Source organism: Gracilinanus agilis, chromosome 4, assembly GCF_016433145.1.
Source record: "Gracilinanus agilis isolate LMUSP501 chromosome 4, AgileGrace, whole genome shotgun sequence".
Lineage (NCBI taxonomy): Eukaryota > Metazoa > Chordata > Mammalia > Didelphimorphia > Didelphidae > Gracilinanus > Gracilinanus agilis.
This window is the reverse complement of record NC_058133.1, coordinates 189,376,586-189,392,438: the sequence shown is the minus strand read 5'-3', so window position 1 is coordinate 189,392,438 and position 15,853 is coordinate 189,376,586. Positions and strand designations below refer to the sequence as shown.

Below are 15,853 nucleotides of genomic sequence, written 5' to 3'. Positions count from 1 at the left end.
AGTACTTGTAATCACATGTTTGGTATGGCCTCACACTAAGTGTAAATTTGTGTTTTCAAGCCTACGGAGGATGAAGTGGTAAGACTAAAGCTGGCTTTGCATTCATGTTTATCTGGAGCTTCTCTTCCCATCCTTGTGATCATTCTGCTGACCTTACCGCATCCGCTGGCCACATACACATGCCCTTGCAGCCTGCATCTCATGACCATGTCTAACCCTTAGTGAAATGTGTTCTTAACACATAAATGTTCATCTGCATTAAGTGCATCTCGTGTCATTCACCTCTGTCTTTCTGTTTCCTTTGACTTTGCTGATCCAGTACCTCTACAGATCAATTGAGAATGGCTTTTAAAAAACTGCAAGTGATGTCTGAGTTGGCATTCTTGAGGTTATTGCATTGGGGGCTAAATCACATTGACTTCTGTCTTCCTCTCTTGTGATGTTGCAGTTCCTATGCCACTAGGAATAACTGTTTTCTCCTTGCTACCAAGCGCTTACAAGCCATTTCTATCATTTCCCCCGATCTTAGATAAAGCCAGCCTTTTGCTGCTCTCAGCTTGGTAAAATCCCAGTATGCTCAAAACTAGTGTTCCTGAATCTCTAATCAAGCTGGAGTTCAGCTTTGTCCTCTGTGACACAAGCTGAAGGAACAAAACTTTTGAGAGGAGACTTCTCCCTTCAGATTGTCTGACTCCACATCCCCTGTAACTATACTTTTCGTGGAAGAAGGACCACAATTATACCAAATGCTCTCAGCTTTTTGTGGTAGAGGGAAGAGAAAATTGGCAAAATTCTCAAGTATCCTATGGATCAGAAGGGCAATATAGCTTAATTCATTTTAATGATGCAGAAAATTGTGTGTATGTGTGTGCGTTTTTAAGGATGTCGTAGTTCTTCCATTTGCCTTTTCCCTAAAGTTCTCCTTAAAATAACAGAATCCAAAAACTTTCTATTCCCTATTTCTCCCACTCTTGCTTCCTCATTTTCTCTGAGTGGGTAGTGAAATAGGGGTAAAACCAGGAAGTATTTTCTCCTCCTGAAAACTGCATGTCTTATTTCTAACATCAAGCAGTCTTTGTGTCATATCTTGGTCAATCTTCTGTGGATATTTCCTAGCCAATCTATGTGGGAGCGGGAGGTGTGTGTGTGTGTGTGTGTATGTTTTTTTGGTCACCTTTTGTTCCCATGTAACAGCAGCAACTACATTTTCTGGCCTTTTTAATTGGGCAGTAACTTCCCTAGTCACTAATAGCATAAAAATTCTGTTTTTAGGAGGCAGCTGGGTGGCTCGGTGGATTGAGAGAGCCAGATCCAGAGACCTTGGGGGGGTGGGGGAGATCCTGGGTTTAAATCTGTCCTCAGACATTTACTAGCCATGTGATGCTGGGTAAACCCCATTGCCCAGCTCTTACACCTTAAACAGTCTTCTGTCTTGAAGCCAATAACACAGTATTGATTCCAAGACAAAAGGTAAGAGTTAAAGAAAAAATCCACGTATAGATTTCTTCATTTGTCATTGTTACAATGGAATTTGCCATCACAGAACCAGTTTCCCAGCTTATATCCAGAGCCCCAGTTCCTTGAGATGGTTAAATAATTATAACATTTAATACTTATTAAGTATCTATGAGTTGGGTCTCTACAGCTAAATCCAGATAGTCAAGAAAAAAAATCTACTTGTGCCTGAATTTCCTCCATTTTGCTTTGGCAAAAACCTAATTGCCCTGTCTGACACTGTTCAATATTCCCTGTTCATTGGGAATATATATGGCAATTATGTATTCTAGGAATTGATGTGAACAATTGATTGTCTGAAGAAATACTTGAAGGTGTAGCATACTGTCCTCTCAGCCATAGGTATGGCCCATTTAATTTGCAAAAGAGGAGCCCATGTTAGTCACCTCCTCCTTCCTTTCCAGGAAGAGTATAAGTAAGAGAAGAGGCCATTCCTGAAAGGTCAAGGCAGGGGAGCTACCTTCATCAGTGAATCTATTTAAAGATATTGAACTCCACCGAGCTGGGATAGGGCTCTCTTTTGTTGTGACTTTTAGGGGAACTAGAAAAATATTTGGGGTTCCTCACCATTCATTGAAACTCTCATGTTTTTATTTCTTGTGGGTTGGTTTGTTTGTTTTGTTCAGCAGTAGCTAAAAAGACTCAAGAAAAATGTCCTATGGGAAAGCTCAGAAACACCCCAAAATATATAATAGCCCACGGCCATTCTTTCCTTAGATGAACTTTGTCCTGGGATCTATCAGGGCAGGGCCTAGCCCCCTTGGGACATAGCAAGACTGCCTTTCCCTTTACAGAGTTACTGACTGAGTGGCCCTGTATGTATGGGCAGACCTCATGATTTCCCACATGCATGTCTGGTGCCCCTCAGGGTGGGATCACATTCACAATGAAAGAAATAAATTGCAATAGAAAATAGGCTGTGCTTTTCCCCAAACTGTCTTCTGAGGCTCTGACTTTGAGCAAGGGGTGGGGGAAATGGTAAGTGCTCTCTTGGATACCCACGAAGTCCTGCCTTGCTTAGTGGTACTGATCTGACTGTTGGTTGTGTTTGTGGGATTCTAACCTGGGAGTTGTGGGAAGTTTTCTTTCCAAGTCTCATGGTCTAGTGGGAAGTAGTTGTGCAGGAGGGTAGAAAGCTAGAATTCCAGTGGTTCTTTACAGGAACTCCTTTATCACTCCACCTATGTTAGTGGGAAGTGAGTGATGAGCACTCTGGTCTTCTGGAGGCCATTACATGCTTTCACCCAGAGGCCCAAGCTTATGACCTCTCTGGGAGCAGTCCAGAGTCAACTTCTGAGTCCTCACCCCCCTCCCATTGTTTTGAAAATCACTGCGGTGATTGCAAGGAAACTGGTTGAGGAAAAAATGACGGTGGAAGGGATAAAGGGGAGTGTTCTGTTTGGCCTAAACTGAGGACCCAGATAAGATTTTGCAAAATAAATTCCCTGTGTTCTTTCTGAGGTCACAAAGAAAGGAGAGGTTACCATGCCCTAGAAGGGAGGCATAGCTCTCTCCAATTCATTTTTCTTCTCTCTCCCTTGAGAAGCAGCCTAGGGATTAGTCACCTAAATATAGAAACCAATCAATCTCTTGGTGACATATCAGAGGTAAAGCAATAAATGTTAATACCTCAGACAAAGGCTGCAAGTCCCTTTTCTGGTATCTCTGGGACATGAAATGTCTGGGACAAAGCAGGGTCTAAATGAGCACCCCCAGAACAGAATACTATACCAGGAGCTTGGAATAAAAATTCCAAACCAATGCAATCCTTACCTTCAAGCCTATATTCTGTTAGGGTGAAAAGAAGAAACTCTGGTAGAAATTAAAAAGAGATAGTAAGTTAATCCATATAGTTTCTAGGGAAAACTATAACTGAAATTAAGAGCTAGGTTGAACATTACATGCTCATATATCTGCTCCAGAGGTGAGTGTGTCCAGCTATGAGAACAGCAACCAATACTTAGTGACTTTGCTCAGGTCACGTTGCCATGGATTCCTCTAATGCTCTGGGGTTGTGTGTGGTCTCATGTACTCTCCCTGGTTCCTTTCCCTACAACAGTTCGACTTTGGTGACATCGTGGTGCATCAGGCCATCCACACCATTGAATATTGCCTGGGCTGCATCTCTAACACAGCCTCCTATCTTCGACTCTGGGCCCTCAGCCTTGCTCATACACGTGAGTATTATTCATAACATGGGAGATGTTACTAGGTCAACCCTGCTTCCTGGGCACTGCCCTAGGTGGGGCGTATAAGCATAACTCCCTAGTAGATTGGTTTATATATGTAATGGTATACATATATAATTACATGTAATGTATAACATATATAATTATAAATAAATATAAAGAAAATAAAGATTGGCTTATATATAAACCAATCTATTAGGGAGTTATGCTTACACATGTACGTGCATATACATATATACCATATATGTGTATGTATGTGTGTATACATTCATACCATATATAAACCAATATTATATATGTTTGGGCAATGAAAAATGGGATCCTTGGACCAATTTTTCTGACAGCTCATTTTTTTCTCTTTTTCCAGAACTATCTCATGTGCTCTGGAATATGGTGATGCGTATAGCCTTCCATCAGAAAAATATAGGAGGAAGTTTTGTCCTAGTCTTCTTCTTTTTAGGATTTTCTGTGTTGACTGTTGCCATCCTCCTAGTAATGGAAGGCCTTTCTGCTTTCCTCCATGCTTTAAGGCTGCACTGGTAAGAGGCTGGGAAGGTGGGGCAGGGGGAACCCCTTTATTGCTGATAACATTGAGATGAAAATTCAGATTCCCTTGAGGAAGGAAAGCCTTCTGTCCTCCCAGGTCATAGACGTGTTCCCAGAGGAAATTTCAAGCACTTTTTTCCTTCCTCCAGGGTGGGCTCTTGTTCTGTCCTGGGAAAAACTAACTGATTTTCAACTCTTCACAGATGATTTAGAAAGGGCTGGCAAGAAAACTACCAAAAAAAAAAAAAGGCTGACACCCCACCAACACACACACTCACTTTGGAAAACTCCATCGAGTGTGAACATCTCAGTCTTCATACATAGCCCATTGAGATTTCCTTGCTAAAAATTAGCATATTACCCATTCTTGGCTTCCTGTTTTTCCAGTACCCCAAAATTCTCACTTGAAAAAACTTTGCCTGATTTTTGCTCAGGTATATGCTATTGGCATCCTAAGGAAATGCAAGCCATAGTAGAAGTTATTTTATTTTTTAGGTTTTTGAAAAGTGACTGGCTTTCTGGGTCTCACCTATAGATCAGCTTTTTTTTTTTCTGTCTGCAAATATAAGAAGCTGCTTTTGGAAGGAGAAGCTCAGGTTAAATTGAGAGGAAACATTATAAAAATGGCTATCAGAAAGAAACTAGACTCTTGCTTAGTCCTCTGCAAATTGGCTTCATGTATGTATGTGCTCTAATGTGGTTTTGGATTTTAGGAAGGGGGAGTGGGAGTGGTTGTGTTTTGTTTTCTTGTAAAAAGGAACTTGTCACATTCCTACTATTGGTGGTTCTGGCTAGTCTAAACCTTTCTCCTTTGTGTAACAAAAAGAATACTGTTCAATGGAATATTGTCCAACTTTTGCCAGAGCATGGGAACTCCTGTGTACTATTTTGCAGTCAGACTGTCAGGATGCCTGCCACTTTATGGTTGACCATAAACCTGTCACTTCCCTTCCCTGGGCTACATGAAATGAGAGTATGGGGCTTAATGGCCTGTGAGATCTTCTCTGACACTCACATTCCATGGAACTCCAAGTCTGGATTCTGACTCTCCCTAACGAACTCCAGCTATTTTTGTAATTGAAGTAAAGTTAAAAAACATTAGCCTGAAACCTTTTCCCTTCTTGATGGGTATGTTATTCTCTTATCTTTGCCTTTAGTCTAGTTTGTCTTTAACTGAAGCTGTTGTGCTATATTCTGCCGTTTATTCATCTGCCTGGAGAGTGAAATGCAAGGTGTGAAGCTCACTCTGATTTGATTAGCCATTTGATTAGAAGCATCCTTTTATCCTTTACCCCTCATCTCACTCCTCTTCGGTGTAATATAAAACTAAGAAATTCAAGAGTGGTGAATCAGCTTATCAGCTCTCTTCCCCATCATACTTCTTTAGGCACTTGATGTAAAAGGAACATCAGAGTAACCAGCTGTGGTGCCTCACAGCAGTGTGAGTCATGTTTTCTTACCCTGCCTGGCTTCCTTCCCTTCCAGTTCATTCCACTGCCTCTTTCCCCCCTGGACTCAAGAAGCAATCACTTCCTCTCTCATGTCCTCACCCGTGTATGGCTGGCTGCTTCCTTCTCTTTGGTCATCACAGGACCAGGAGAGAGAGCAGTAAGCCTTTACCCAGTGAAGCCATGAGAGCTTAGTACTTCTTTTGTCCATTCTTACTGCTATTCATAGTATTGGCATTCTTACTTTTAATTTATTTTGTTAGAATTGATTCCAGGTAGAGTTGAGTTTTAGATAGTAGTCAACTCTCCTTGCCAGAGGGAGTGCTCACATACTGTGTCCAACTTGAGGAACTTGATTTCAGATTTTTCTCACTCCCTTATGAACAACCCACAACCCTGAGGAAAGTTGCAAGTCCTGTAGATGGAATCAAGTATTTTCAATTCTTTGAGAAAACAGAACCTATTAGTCAAAACAGATCCTTTTAGTCAAAGCTAGAACATGCTATTTTGTGACCTCCAGAATCAGTATATGAAAATTACAACCTCTTTTGTTTCTTTGCCCTAGAAGTTCTGCATTTTCTCTATAATCAACATGATTTGATTTATCCCAACCCTGTACCCCTAACTGATAGGATCAGCAGGATTTTCTGACATTAAAAGTGTATTTTTATGACATTTTAAATAATTCACAATTTTATGTTCTATGATAGTTTCACTGTCAGCTGTTAGACAGATATCATCAGGAGTGAAATGATTTGCCCATGATTACACGCACAGCTAGTGAAAAAATTGGAACTCAAATTCAGGTCATAGGTTCATATATTTAGAGCTGGGATGGATCCCAGTGGTCATCTATTATAGCTACATTGTTTTATGATTGAGCAAACTAAGACTCAGAGGTTCAGTGATTCTGCTCAATGTTGAACAAGCTAGTAAGTAGCAGAACCGAAATTTGAACCCCAGATACCAAATCCAGCACTCTTTCCTGCATCTTCATCCTTCTTCTTTTATATGTTATCCCCACCAAGAAACTATTTCTCTTGCCTATCCTAGTACCTGCTCTGGTGTTAGCACCTAGATTTCCCCTAAATGTCTTTCAGAAGTGCTTACTGATACATAGTTATTGGTATGGAGAAGAAGAAAGAAAAGAAAAAAAATTCCCCCAGCAACATTTCTTTTTTTTTAATTTACATATTTTATTTTTTCTTGACTTTTAATAATATATATTACTTAAATCATACAATTACAGCTTATCAAAATATTATAGAGGAATTCTTATAAGTGATTAAAAGCTACTAATTAAATTTCTTCTTACACACAATAGTATCCATCACAGTCATATACTAACATTTATTCAACCATTCCCCAATTAATGGAAATCATTTCAATGTCCAGTCCTTTGTTTTCATCTGCATTCCTACTCCAACAGGTCTTTCTCTAGACATGGATAGCATTCTTTTTCATAAGTCCTATAGAATTATTCTGGATTGTTATATTGCTGTTAGTAGCAAAGTCTATCACATTTGATTGTCCCACAGTATTGCAGTTATTGTGTATAATGTTCTCTTGAGTCTACTTATTTTGTTCTGCATCAGTTCATGTAAGTCTTTCCAGCTCTTTCTGAAGTCATCCTGTTCGTCATTCCTTATATCACAATAGTATTCCATCACATATCATAATTTGTTCAGCCATTCCTTAATTGAGGGACATCCTTTTAAAGTTCTTTGCTACCACAAAAAGAGCACCTCGGCAACATTTCTTAGGAATCCAATTATTACCCCTGCTCTCATTTTCCCCAGTTGCTTACTACCATCTCCAGGAAATTTCCAGTGACTAGGTTAAAAAATATCCTTCCTAGGGGCAGCTGGATAGCTCAATAGGGGCAGCTGGATAGCTCAATGGATTGAAAGCCAGGCCTAGAGATGGGAGGTCCTAGGTTCAAATCCGGGCTCAGATACTTCTCAGCTGTGTGACCTTGGGCAAGTCACTTGACCCCCATTGCCTACCCTTACCACTCTTCCACCAAGGAACTAATACACAGAAGTTAAGGGTTTAAAAATATAAAAAAACAAAACAAAACAAAACAAAAAATATCCTTCCTAGCCCCTCCACAAGAAACAGGAATGAAATAGATGCTGTTGAATCCTCCTCCTAGCTTGGATGTTTTTCAGCATCTTCATGGGATTGCCCAAGTTGAGACAGTTGCTGGAAGAATTCTGACTTGTGGCCATCTTGGATGAGGCAAAGAACAGTTGCTTCTGCTGACTGGCTGCAGGATGTTCCTTCTGTGTTTCTACAGGGCAGTCTATGTACCACTTATTTTATCTCTTGCTTTTCGGATTGTGTGTCTGTTTTGGCACACAGAACTACCCTGTTATTCAATTTCTGGGTCTGTTTGACGAGAGCAGGAAAAGGAAAACTTTTAAGTCCCCAACCTGTGAAGTTCTTGGTCTGAGATTATGTTTCCAGAGGGATGGGTGCCAGGAATCTGAATGCTTGTGCTAAGCAATAGGAGCCAGCACTGGTGTAGTAAGATATCATAGGATATATAATAGTGATTTATTTAAAATGTCATAAATACATGTTTTTAATGTCAGAAAACCCCTGCTCATCATATCAGTTAGAGGTGCAGGGATAAATCAAGCCATGTTGGTTATAGAGTATCAGAGGTGCTCAAGGGGCTATTTCTGAGAGCCATCTGTTCTCCTGGCTCATTAATACCCCTTCCCCATGAACTATAATTTGTGTTTTTTCTCTTACTTGTTCCTTCTGTTGGCAAACGTCTGTAATGAAAGGACCATATAATCTTCTAGGCCGCCAAAATTCAAAATAATTCTTTCCTGTGAAGTTGGCGTTTCATTAGAGAAAACTGAAATATGATTTAGAAACCTGAATTTTAAGACTTAAACTGACACATTTTTCCCCAGAAAAATCATTTTATCTTGCCCTTACTGTCTTGGGCATTTCTCCCTCCTCCTTTTTTCCCTTTCATCTCTCCAACCTCTTCACATACCCTCTGGTTGATGGGTAAAGGGGATAGATTTGATTCTGACTTGTTTTAACTAACCATTGGAAGCCCTTAGGCTCCCAGAGACGACTGAATAGATGAGGGAAGTTTCCCAACATGATTTTGGGAGTAGACTAGGGTGGAGAAGAGTAAAATTATACTGAAGCTTAATCTGGGAAGGATAATTTCTGAACATATGGGTCACAAATAGAAAACTCATGTCCCACACTTTGCTAGAACTAAAATGCTCACCACCCCACCTGGAGCCTCAGAGTATTGTTAGGTGGCCCACTTTTCTCCTGGCCAAGAACATAATATTTCCTGTGCTGTCCCAGATATGACCTGTGAATGTGAGTGCAATCGGTCCTTCTGAGTCACATATATTGGCATGCACCAATGGTTGAAGCCTGGGAAGAGCCTGCTAAGAGACATGTTGAACTTCCTTAGGTCCTCATGCAGCTACATTCAGAACTTTAGAGGAGTGGGAGTGGCCAAAGTAGGCCCCCACAGAGCAATTTGTAGCATGTCCCTGGCTGGTGGAAAAACTGACTAGGCAGGGAGTCGTGGGCCTACCCCACCCAGTCCCAGAGGACTTTGTGTTTGTACTTTCTCAGGAAGTGCACGTTTCCCTCACAGAAGAAGGAGAGAGCTTTCCAGCTCTGTGCTATGGGGCATAGGGTGGTGGAGGCAGGAGGTGAAGTCACGCTGGCCCCAGGCCCAGCTGGTTCCCCATTTAGAATCCTTATTATGATTTCTGGGCTAAGGGAAATATTCCGAATTAGACCATTGGTCTGGGGGCTCTTTTATTCCAGGTTATATAACCCCAGTGAGCCACAAATGCACAAGGGTAAACCAGGTGTCTAGCTTACTTTTCCCCCTGGCATCAGATGGCTGCACAATAGCCTTGTTTCTGGCAGTGATATGATTAGTCCAGCTCATGTTTGGAATGGGAGTTGGGACCATAGGGGCTGGGGTGGAGGTTCTTCCGAACCACCAGTGGGACTCCTCATCGCATCATGTCTCATCACTGTGTATGTATGGATATTTTATGCAATCCAGTCTTTAGAGTTTCTGGCCCTTTCCCTCTTAAGCTACAATCTCTTATTTCCCCATTCTTTATCTTTACCAACTCTAAGATGAAAGATATTCCCCTGGTATGGAGGAGGAACAGAAGCACAAAGGCATCTGAGGGTGGCATACCAATATGGGGGAAGGAAGATATTTTACAGCTAATCCCTCGCTTTTCTCACATATTACGTATTAGAAGTATTTGGATTCATTAAATCAGAGTTCTGGTTAGTTTACTGGGATAGTAGCATCTCCTGAAGATTGGTATTTGCTCCCAAGGGCAGTGATATGATTAGTCCAGTGTCTAACCAAGTGGAGAAGAACTCAGTCCAGATTGCTTATGGGAAAACTCTGGCTGCCTGGTAATATCTGAGATCCTGGCAGAGCCTTTGTGGAATGTGGGGGGAAGGCAACACACATTCTCACATAGATAATTCTACTGTGGGCCTAGCCTCATTGCTCAGCAACTCCAGCAGCTCACAGGGTACAAAGAGGGTCCAAATGAGGAAAAACCTCCCTCCATCTCCTCATCCAGCCCTGTTTTCTCATAGTTATTCTGGGATTTCATTTTGGGAATTCCTGGATTATGGTTGGAAGATGAGGGAACAAAGGAACAACTCCTCTGTTTGAGAGAGTCTCAAATGAGTTTCTACTAAGGAACTCATCCCCTGAATGTCATTCTCCTACCCTAACCTAGGGGTTCCTAAAACTCCCAGGGTCTTGAAGGCCCAGATGGAAAATATTCCTCAGAAGCTGCCTGTGATTCTTGAGCTTTCTCTTTTTTTTTTTTTACTTCGAATCAGATTTTTCTCTCCATATTTGGATGTAGTTGGGTGGCTGGGCAGTTATCCAGGGTCGTACTCTTAAGATAGAGTTTATAAGAAGCCGCAGCAAGCCAAAAAACCTCCATATCACTCTGGTTACAAAGGAAAAAGGCCTCCCTCTCCACCTCCTTTTGCATTTCAAACTTAGCCTTAGGGAAACTGCCATGAACAGAGAGGCCAAGCAGCTTGGGAAGGGAGTTGAGGATCTGTTTTTCCCCTCTGTCTCCAAGAGAAGAATTCCTGCTTACAAGATGTTTTTCTGGTCTGAGAATGTTTTTGCCATTGCTTTACAAATACTTCCTCTCCTCACCTCCCCCATTTCCTGAGAATAGTCACATTTCAATAGAACATCTCCATTGAAACGCTACCAAAAAAACTACTGCTTCTCCAGTGGGCATTTGTTGAGTGCTCTCCTGTGATGTCTCAAATGTATTATCGTGAGCCGGAAGGCAGAGTCCTCTTTCGAGTACCATTTGTCCCTGCAAGAGCTCTCTAAAGCTTCAGTGAGACAAATGCACATGGGTCCTGGGTCCTACCTACAGTGTTAGACTGGGAGGACCAGGGAGACATGGACAGTGCTATGGGACCTATTAAGAAAACCTTGGGTGAGGAAGTAACTTGCTATCACAGTGGACAGAGTGCCAGGCCTGGAGTCGGGAAGAACTGGTTTCAAATTTAGCCTCAGAAGGCTTCCTAATTGTGTGACCCTGGGGCAGTCACTTAATCTCGATTGTGTAGCTTCTTGCCACTTTTCTATTTTAGAATTTGACACTAAGAAGGTAAAGGTTTTTTTTTTTTTTTAAAGAAAGAAAACCTCAGCAGAAACATTTCACCTTTTTAAGAAAACCCTTTAATGAAGCATCTTTTACATAAGGAGATTTATATAAAGAGAGTTGCCAGGACACAATCCAACCTTCAGGGAGTATGGGCTCTAAATTAGGTGCAATGCTGCTGGCTAAAAGGGACCCAAGAGATCATCTAACCCAGTGGCATCAAACTCAGAAACTGATCCCTGCATATTGACTTAGAAAATAAGTTATCATCACCTTTGTTTTATTTCATAAAACATTTCCCAACTACATTTTCATCTGGTCCTGGCTACCCAGGAGTTTCGCACAAACCAAGACCCAGAGAGATTGACTTCAGCCCGAAGTTAAAAGCACCCACTGATAGCAGACTGGGGAGTCAAATATTAGCCACAAATGTATGCCAGCATAGGTCGGATACAGAGGAACAGCATGTTCTTGAGGAAGGTGGGGGAGAGGGTCCCAGCCAAGGGGGAAGCAGAATGGTGTGGGACAGAGATTATTTGATTAGATACAAGTTATGGCTCAAACACTTATCAATGTTGTATTAATCATGTTTAATTTTAATTAAATGTACATAAATTAATTATACTTTATAGTTTATATTAATATTAAGTATATATTAGTGTAATTATTATATATAATTAATATAATATATTGATTAATTAAATTTAAATTACATATATAAATAATAATATTAAAGTCATTTTCTTCCCTATAAGCTTTAGTTTCTTCCTCTGTAAAATGAAGAGACTCAGCTAGAACTCCAAGGTTCTTTCCAACTCTCGATACAATCTGTGGTTCTTGGAGTTCCAAAGCCGTAGAAATCAGATGTTAGCTGATTAGTCTGAGAAAGATTTGACCCCAAGGGATGGTTTCCTGGTGGGGGTGAGGGGTGGTATCTGAAATCTGAGTTGTAAGAGGCCTTGGAGGCCCCACCTAAACTATAGCTATGGTACCTTGGACCAGTGGTTACAGAGGTACCACCCGCTCCCACCCCACCAAGGCCACCCATTAGTCTCACAATGCAGAACACTGTGTAGTGACAAACCGTATTCTCCATCCTTCTCTCCCCAGGGTTGAGTTCCAGAATAAGTTCTACGTTGGGACTGGCATCAAGTTCGTCCCCTTCTCCTTTGAACACATCCGTGAAGGGAAGTTTGACGAATGAGCAGTGGCCCAGGCCGTCACGATTGATATGCCCCATCCCCCACCATGATGCTTAGCTCTTCTCTCCAGTCCATGTGTGTGTTGTGATCCCCGAGACCTGGCTACCCCTGAAGCTCTCTGGCCATCGATGGAAGTCATGTAGACTGTGATTGCTCCCCTGTTCCGTTCCTGCTCCCTCCAGTTTTGTGTTCGTGAAGAGCAGCACAGCCATGGTTCTGATGTAGCTCCTGAGCAGAGAGCCCAGTTACCTTCCCAGCCTCCTGCCTGTTAGACTCTAGAGAGGCAATGGCGGAAGACTCTTCCCTCACCTTTCCCAATCTGTGATTCACTACCCTTCTTGCTTTTGTACCCAAGCAGCTGGAACAGCTGTTAGGGAGAGTTGACATAATTTTTCCCCTTCTCCTCTTATTACATGGAGGGAACAATAGATTCCCGCTCCTGATATGTGTGCCCTATACCTTTAACAAGAATTAATGGAGGAATTCCCAAATCTCAGAAGGAAAAACTTCCCATAAACTCATCACCAGATGTGGGAAGATGGAGATTTCGTTCCTCCCTCCTAGAGCCCTTCAGCCATGAACCTTTAGAGGTTTTGTTGCAATCTGGAGCTCAAATGGAGCAGAAAGAGGGTAGGAGTGGCCTGGGCCTACGACCAAGAACTCCACCCTCTTGACTCCCAGAAATACACGTGTCCTAAGGAGGTTGTTTTACCCAGATTTCTAAATCCCTCCCCTCCACACACATTTGCCATCCCTCTACTAGGTTCAAAGTGCAGAAAAGGAATTCCTCAGGGCAAGAATCCTTGCTTTCTGCTTAACCCACTGGGATCTCCTTCTCCCCACTACCCCCATCTCTTTACTGCTTTGGAGGTATGGGGACAGCTGAACACTTATTTTGCACTGAGAACCTGTTTGGAACTGGAGTAGAGCCCCAAAGATCCTAACTCCTTTCCTCTACAATCATGCTATTTTGGTATGAACTATGGCCACCCACCCTGATTCTGTTGGTAGGGCTGGTGGACCTGCCTTGTTTCTCAGAAATCTTGTCCCTGTCTCTTCCCACTATTTCAGAAATGGCTATAGTTGAGCATGGAAAGTGGTGCCAGGGAAGGGTTGCTAAATGGAGATCAGTGAACTATATACCTCTGGAGGATATGTTCCCCCCTTGACCCACACTAGGCCATCAGATTTATGGCCTTTTAATCATGTGTTGGCACAGTGGCCCCAATAGCCATGACAGTTGTAGCTAAATTGGCATCTGTCCTCATATGTTCCCTAAATTGGCTAACGGTATCTTTGCTATCACCCCCAACCTTTACAAATAAATGAAGTTAGGGAATTCTTCTGACCGCTGCCCTCTCTCCCAGGTAGTGAGAGGGTATCTAAGTTTGGGACATGTGACCACAACTCTGAAGGAAGATGGCTGGGGTAGAGGAGAGACTGGTTCTATTTCCCCAAGGAAAAGCAGTGCATGGGCCGAAAAGGCTGGTATTGAAGAATGAGGATCAGGGGAAACTTGGTTCTTTGTGTGTTGGCTCCTGTGGCCTGCCTCAATTCCTTGTGCACAGTGTTCCTCTACCCATCCTGAACCTTGTTTATGTGTGTTAACAGTAGGGTTTGTTTAAAATGGAATCATCTAAAGGGAAGCTTTGTGCAAGGGCTCTCTGCAAACATACATGCCTGTGCTGAATAAAGTGTTTGGTTTCATTCAGAAGGCTGCTCCGTCTCTGGCTTCTTCCTCATCGCCCTTAGATCAGATCACCTTGGCTCCCTCTACCCCATGACTGACCAGTTCTATCCATTCCCCTATCTTTGTTCTCATTCTGCCTGATCAAGGGCTGCAGCTGGAGTGACCCTGACCAGAGCAATCAGTTTGTGAAATTCTCACCTTATCTCCCACTTCCCTGGCACCTACCCTCTTCAAGGACCCAAGGGCAGCTTTGCAAACTCCACCCATAGGGGCCTGGCAAGGAACCCTCATCTTCCCCACACCCAAACAGTCATGGGAAGACAAGTATCTGTTCTATGGATTTGGCACTAACCCTCCTTTTCCCCCTTCTCCAAAGCCCTGTCCCCCAGGGACCAGGCAGCTGGGTTATTTCTGGCTCTGTTGCCTCTATATCAGAGTAAAAGTTCAACGCCGTCATCTTCTTAGGCAATTGGGAGACATGTCTTCTTCACCAAACTCTGCTTTTTCTTAACTTTGCATTTCTATCTCCAAAAGCCAAAAGGGCAACCATCAGAAGGGATGCAGGGCTGAATAGCCTCTAGTCACGGAGGGGAGAAAAGAATAGGCCTCTCCATACTACATGGTCCCTAACTACCACCCACTGTTGTAAGGGGCTTGAAGTGAACCCCCAGAATGTGGGAAGGGTGCCCTTTGCAAGGATGCAAGACTGAAACTTAGCTTAAAGATCAAAAGAAGTTTATTCATTTAGAATGTAATGTTGAATCCAGCCAGGAGAACAGCATAGATGGGAAGCTGCATCCTAGAGGACATCAATTCTGGGGTCTTTATGCTCTTTAGATAGCTTCAGGGAGGTTTGCACTGAGACACAGGGGGAGGGGGAAGGTTTGCCTGAAGACATGGTGGGTGACCCTTATAGTTTAGAGGGAAAGATCAAGGCATAGCATGGAGGTGTATCTCTATGTCCCTCTCAAGCCTAAAGGACAGTCCAAGGAGGATATTCCTTTCAGGGTCTTTTCAGGAGTCACAAGGATGTAAGAGAGCAAAGTAATTTTCCTGCTTAACAGTAGCCTGAAAATACTTCTATAATTTGGGGGCACAATGTCCCATGCCACCACCACTCCCCAAAAGTCTAAGGTAGAGGCTAAGAAGTCAGTTCTGGGAAGTGAAGTGGCTCAGCGGGTGGAGAGCCAGGCCTAGAGATGGGAGGTCCTGGGTTCAAATCTAACCTCACACTTCCTAGCTGTGTGACCCTGGGCAACTCACTTAACCCCCATTGCCTAGCCCTTATTGCTCTTCTGCCTTGGAACCAATACACAGTATTGGTTAACTTGGGAAAAACACAGCACTATTAAAGTAGTCAGAAAATCCAAGCCTTTAATCAGGAAAGAGATAGTGTTCCACCTTTGGCCAGGACACAAAATCAAGTGCCTAAAACCACACAGAGCCAAAGGCGCTGACACTCCAGCAACAGTATCTCTGAGAGGATCACCGTGCCAGATTATCCTCTGAAGAACAAAAGAACTTGGGGAACTTACATCCCATTTGGGGACCTAAGGACAGGGAAGTAAGATTGACGTTACCATGGCTACAA

At 42.6% G+C, this 15,853-nt stretch overlaps 1 protein-coding gene across 1 annotated transcript in view; it reads left to right on the top strand.

Moving 5' to 3' along the window:
* Positions 1-14,266, top strand: part of ATP6V0A1 (ATPase H+ transporting V0 subunit a1) — a 77,159-nt gene extending 62,893 nt beyond the window's left edge. The window contains exons 20-23 of the mRNA XM_044673699.1: positions 61-78; positions 3,575-3,692; positions 4,072-4,243; positions 12,481-14,266. Of these exons, the coding sequence (XP_044529634.1) occupies positions 61-78; positions 3,575-3,692; positions 4,072-4,243; positions 12,481-12,574 (402 nt within the window). The 3' untranslated portion in view covers positions 12,575-14,266. The remainder of the gene's footprint in view (positions 1-60; positions 79-3,574; positions 3,693-4,071; positions 4,244-12,480) is intronic.
* The last annotated feature ends 1,587 nt before the right edge of the window (positions 14,267-15,853 follow it).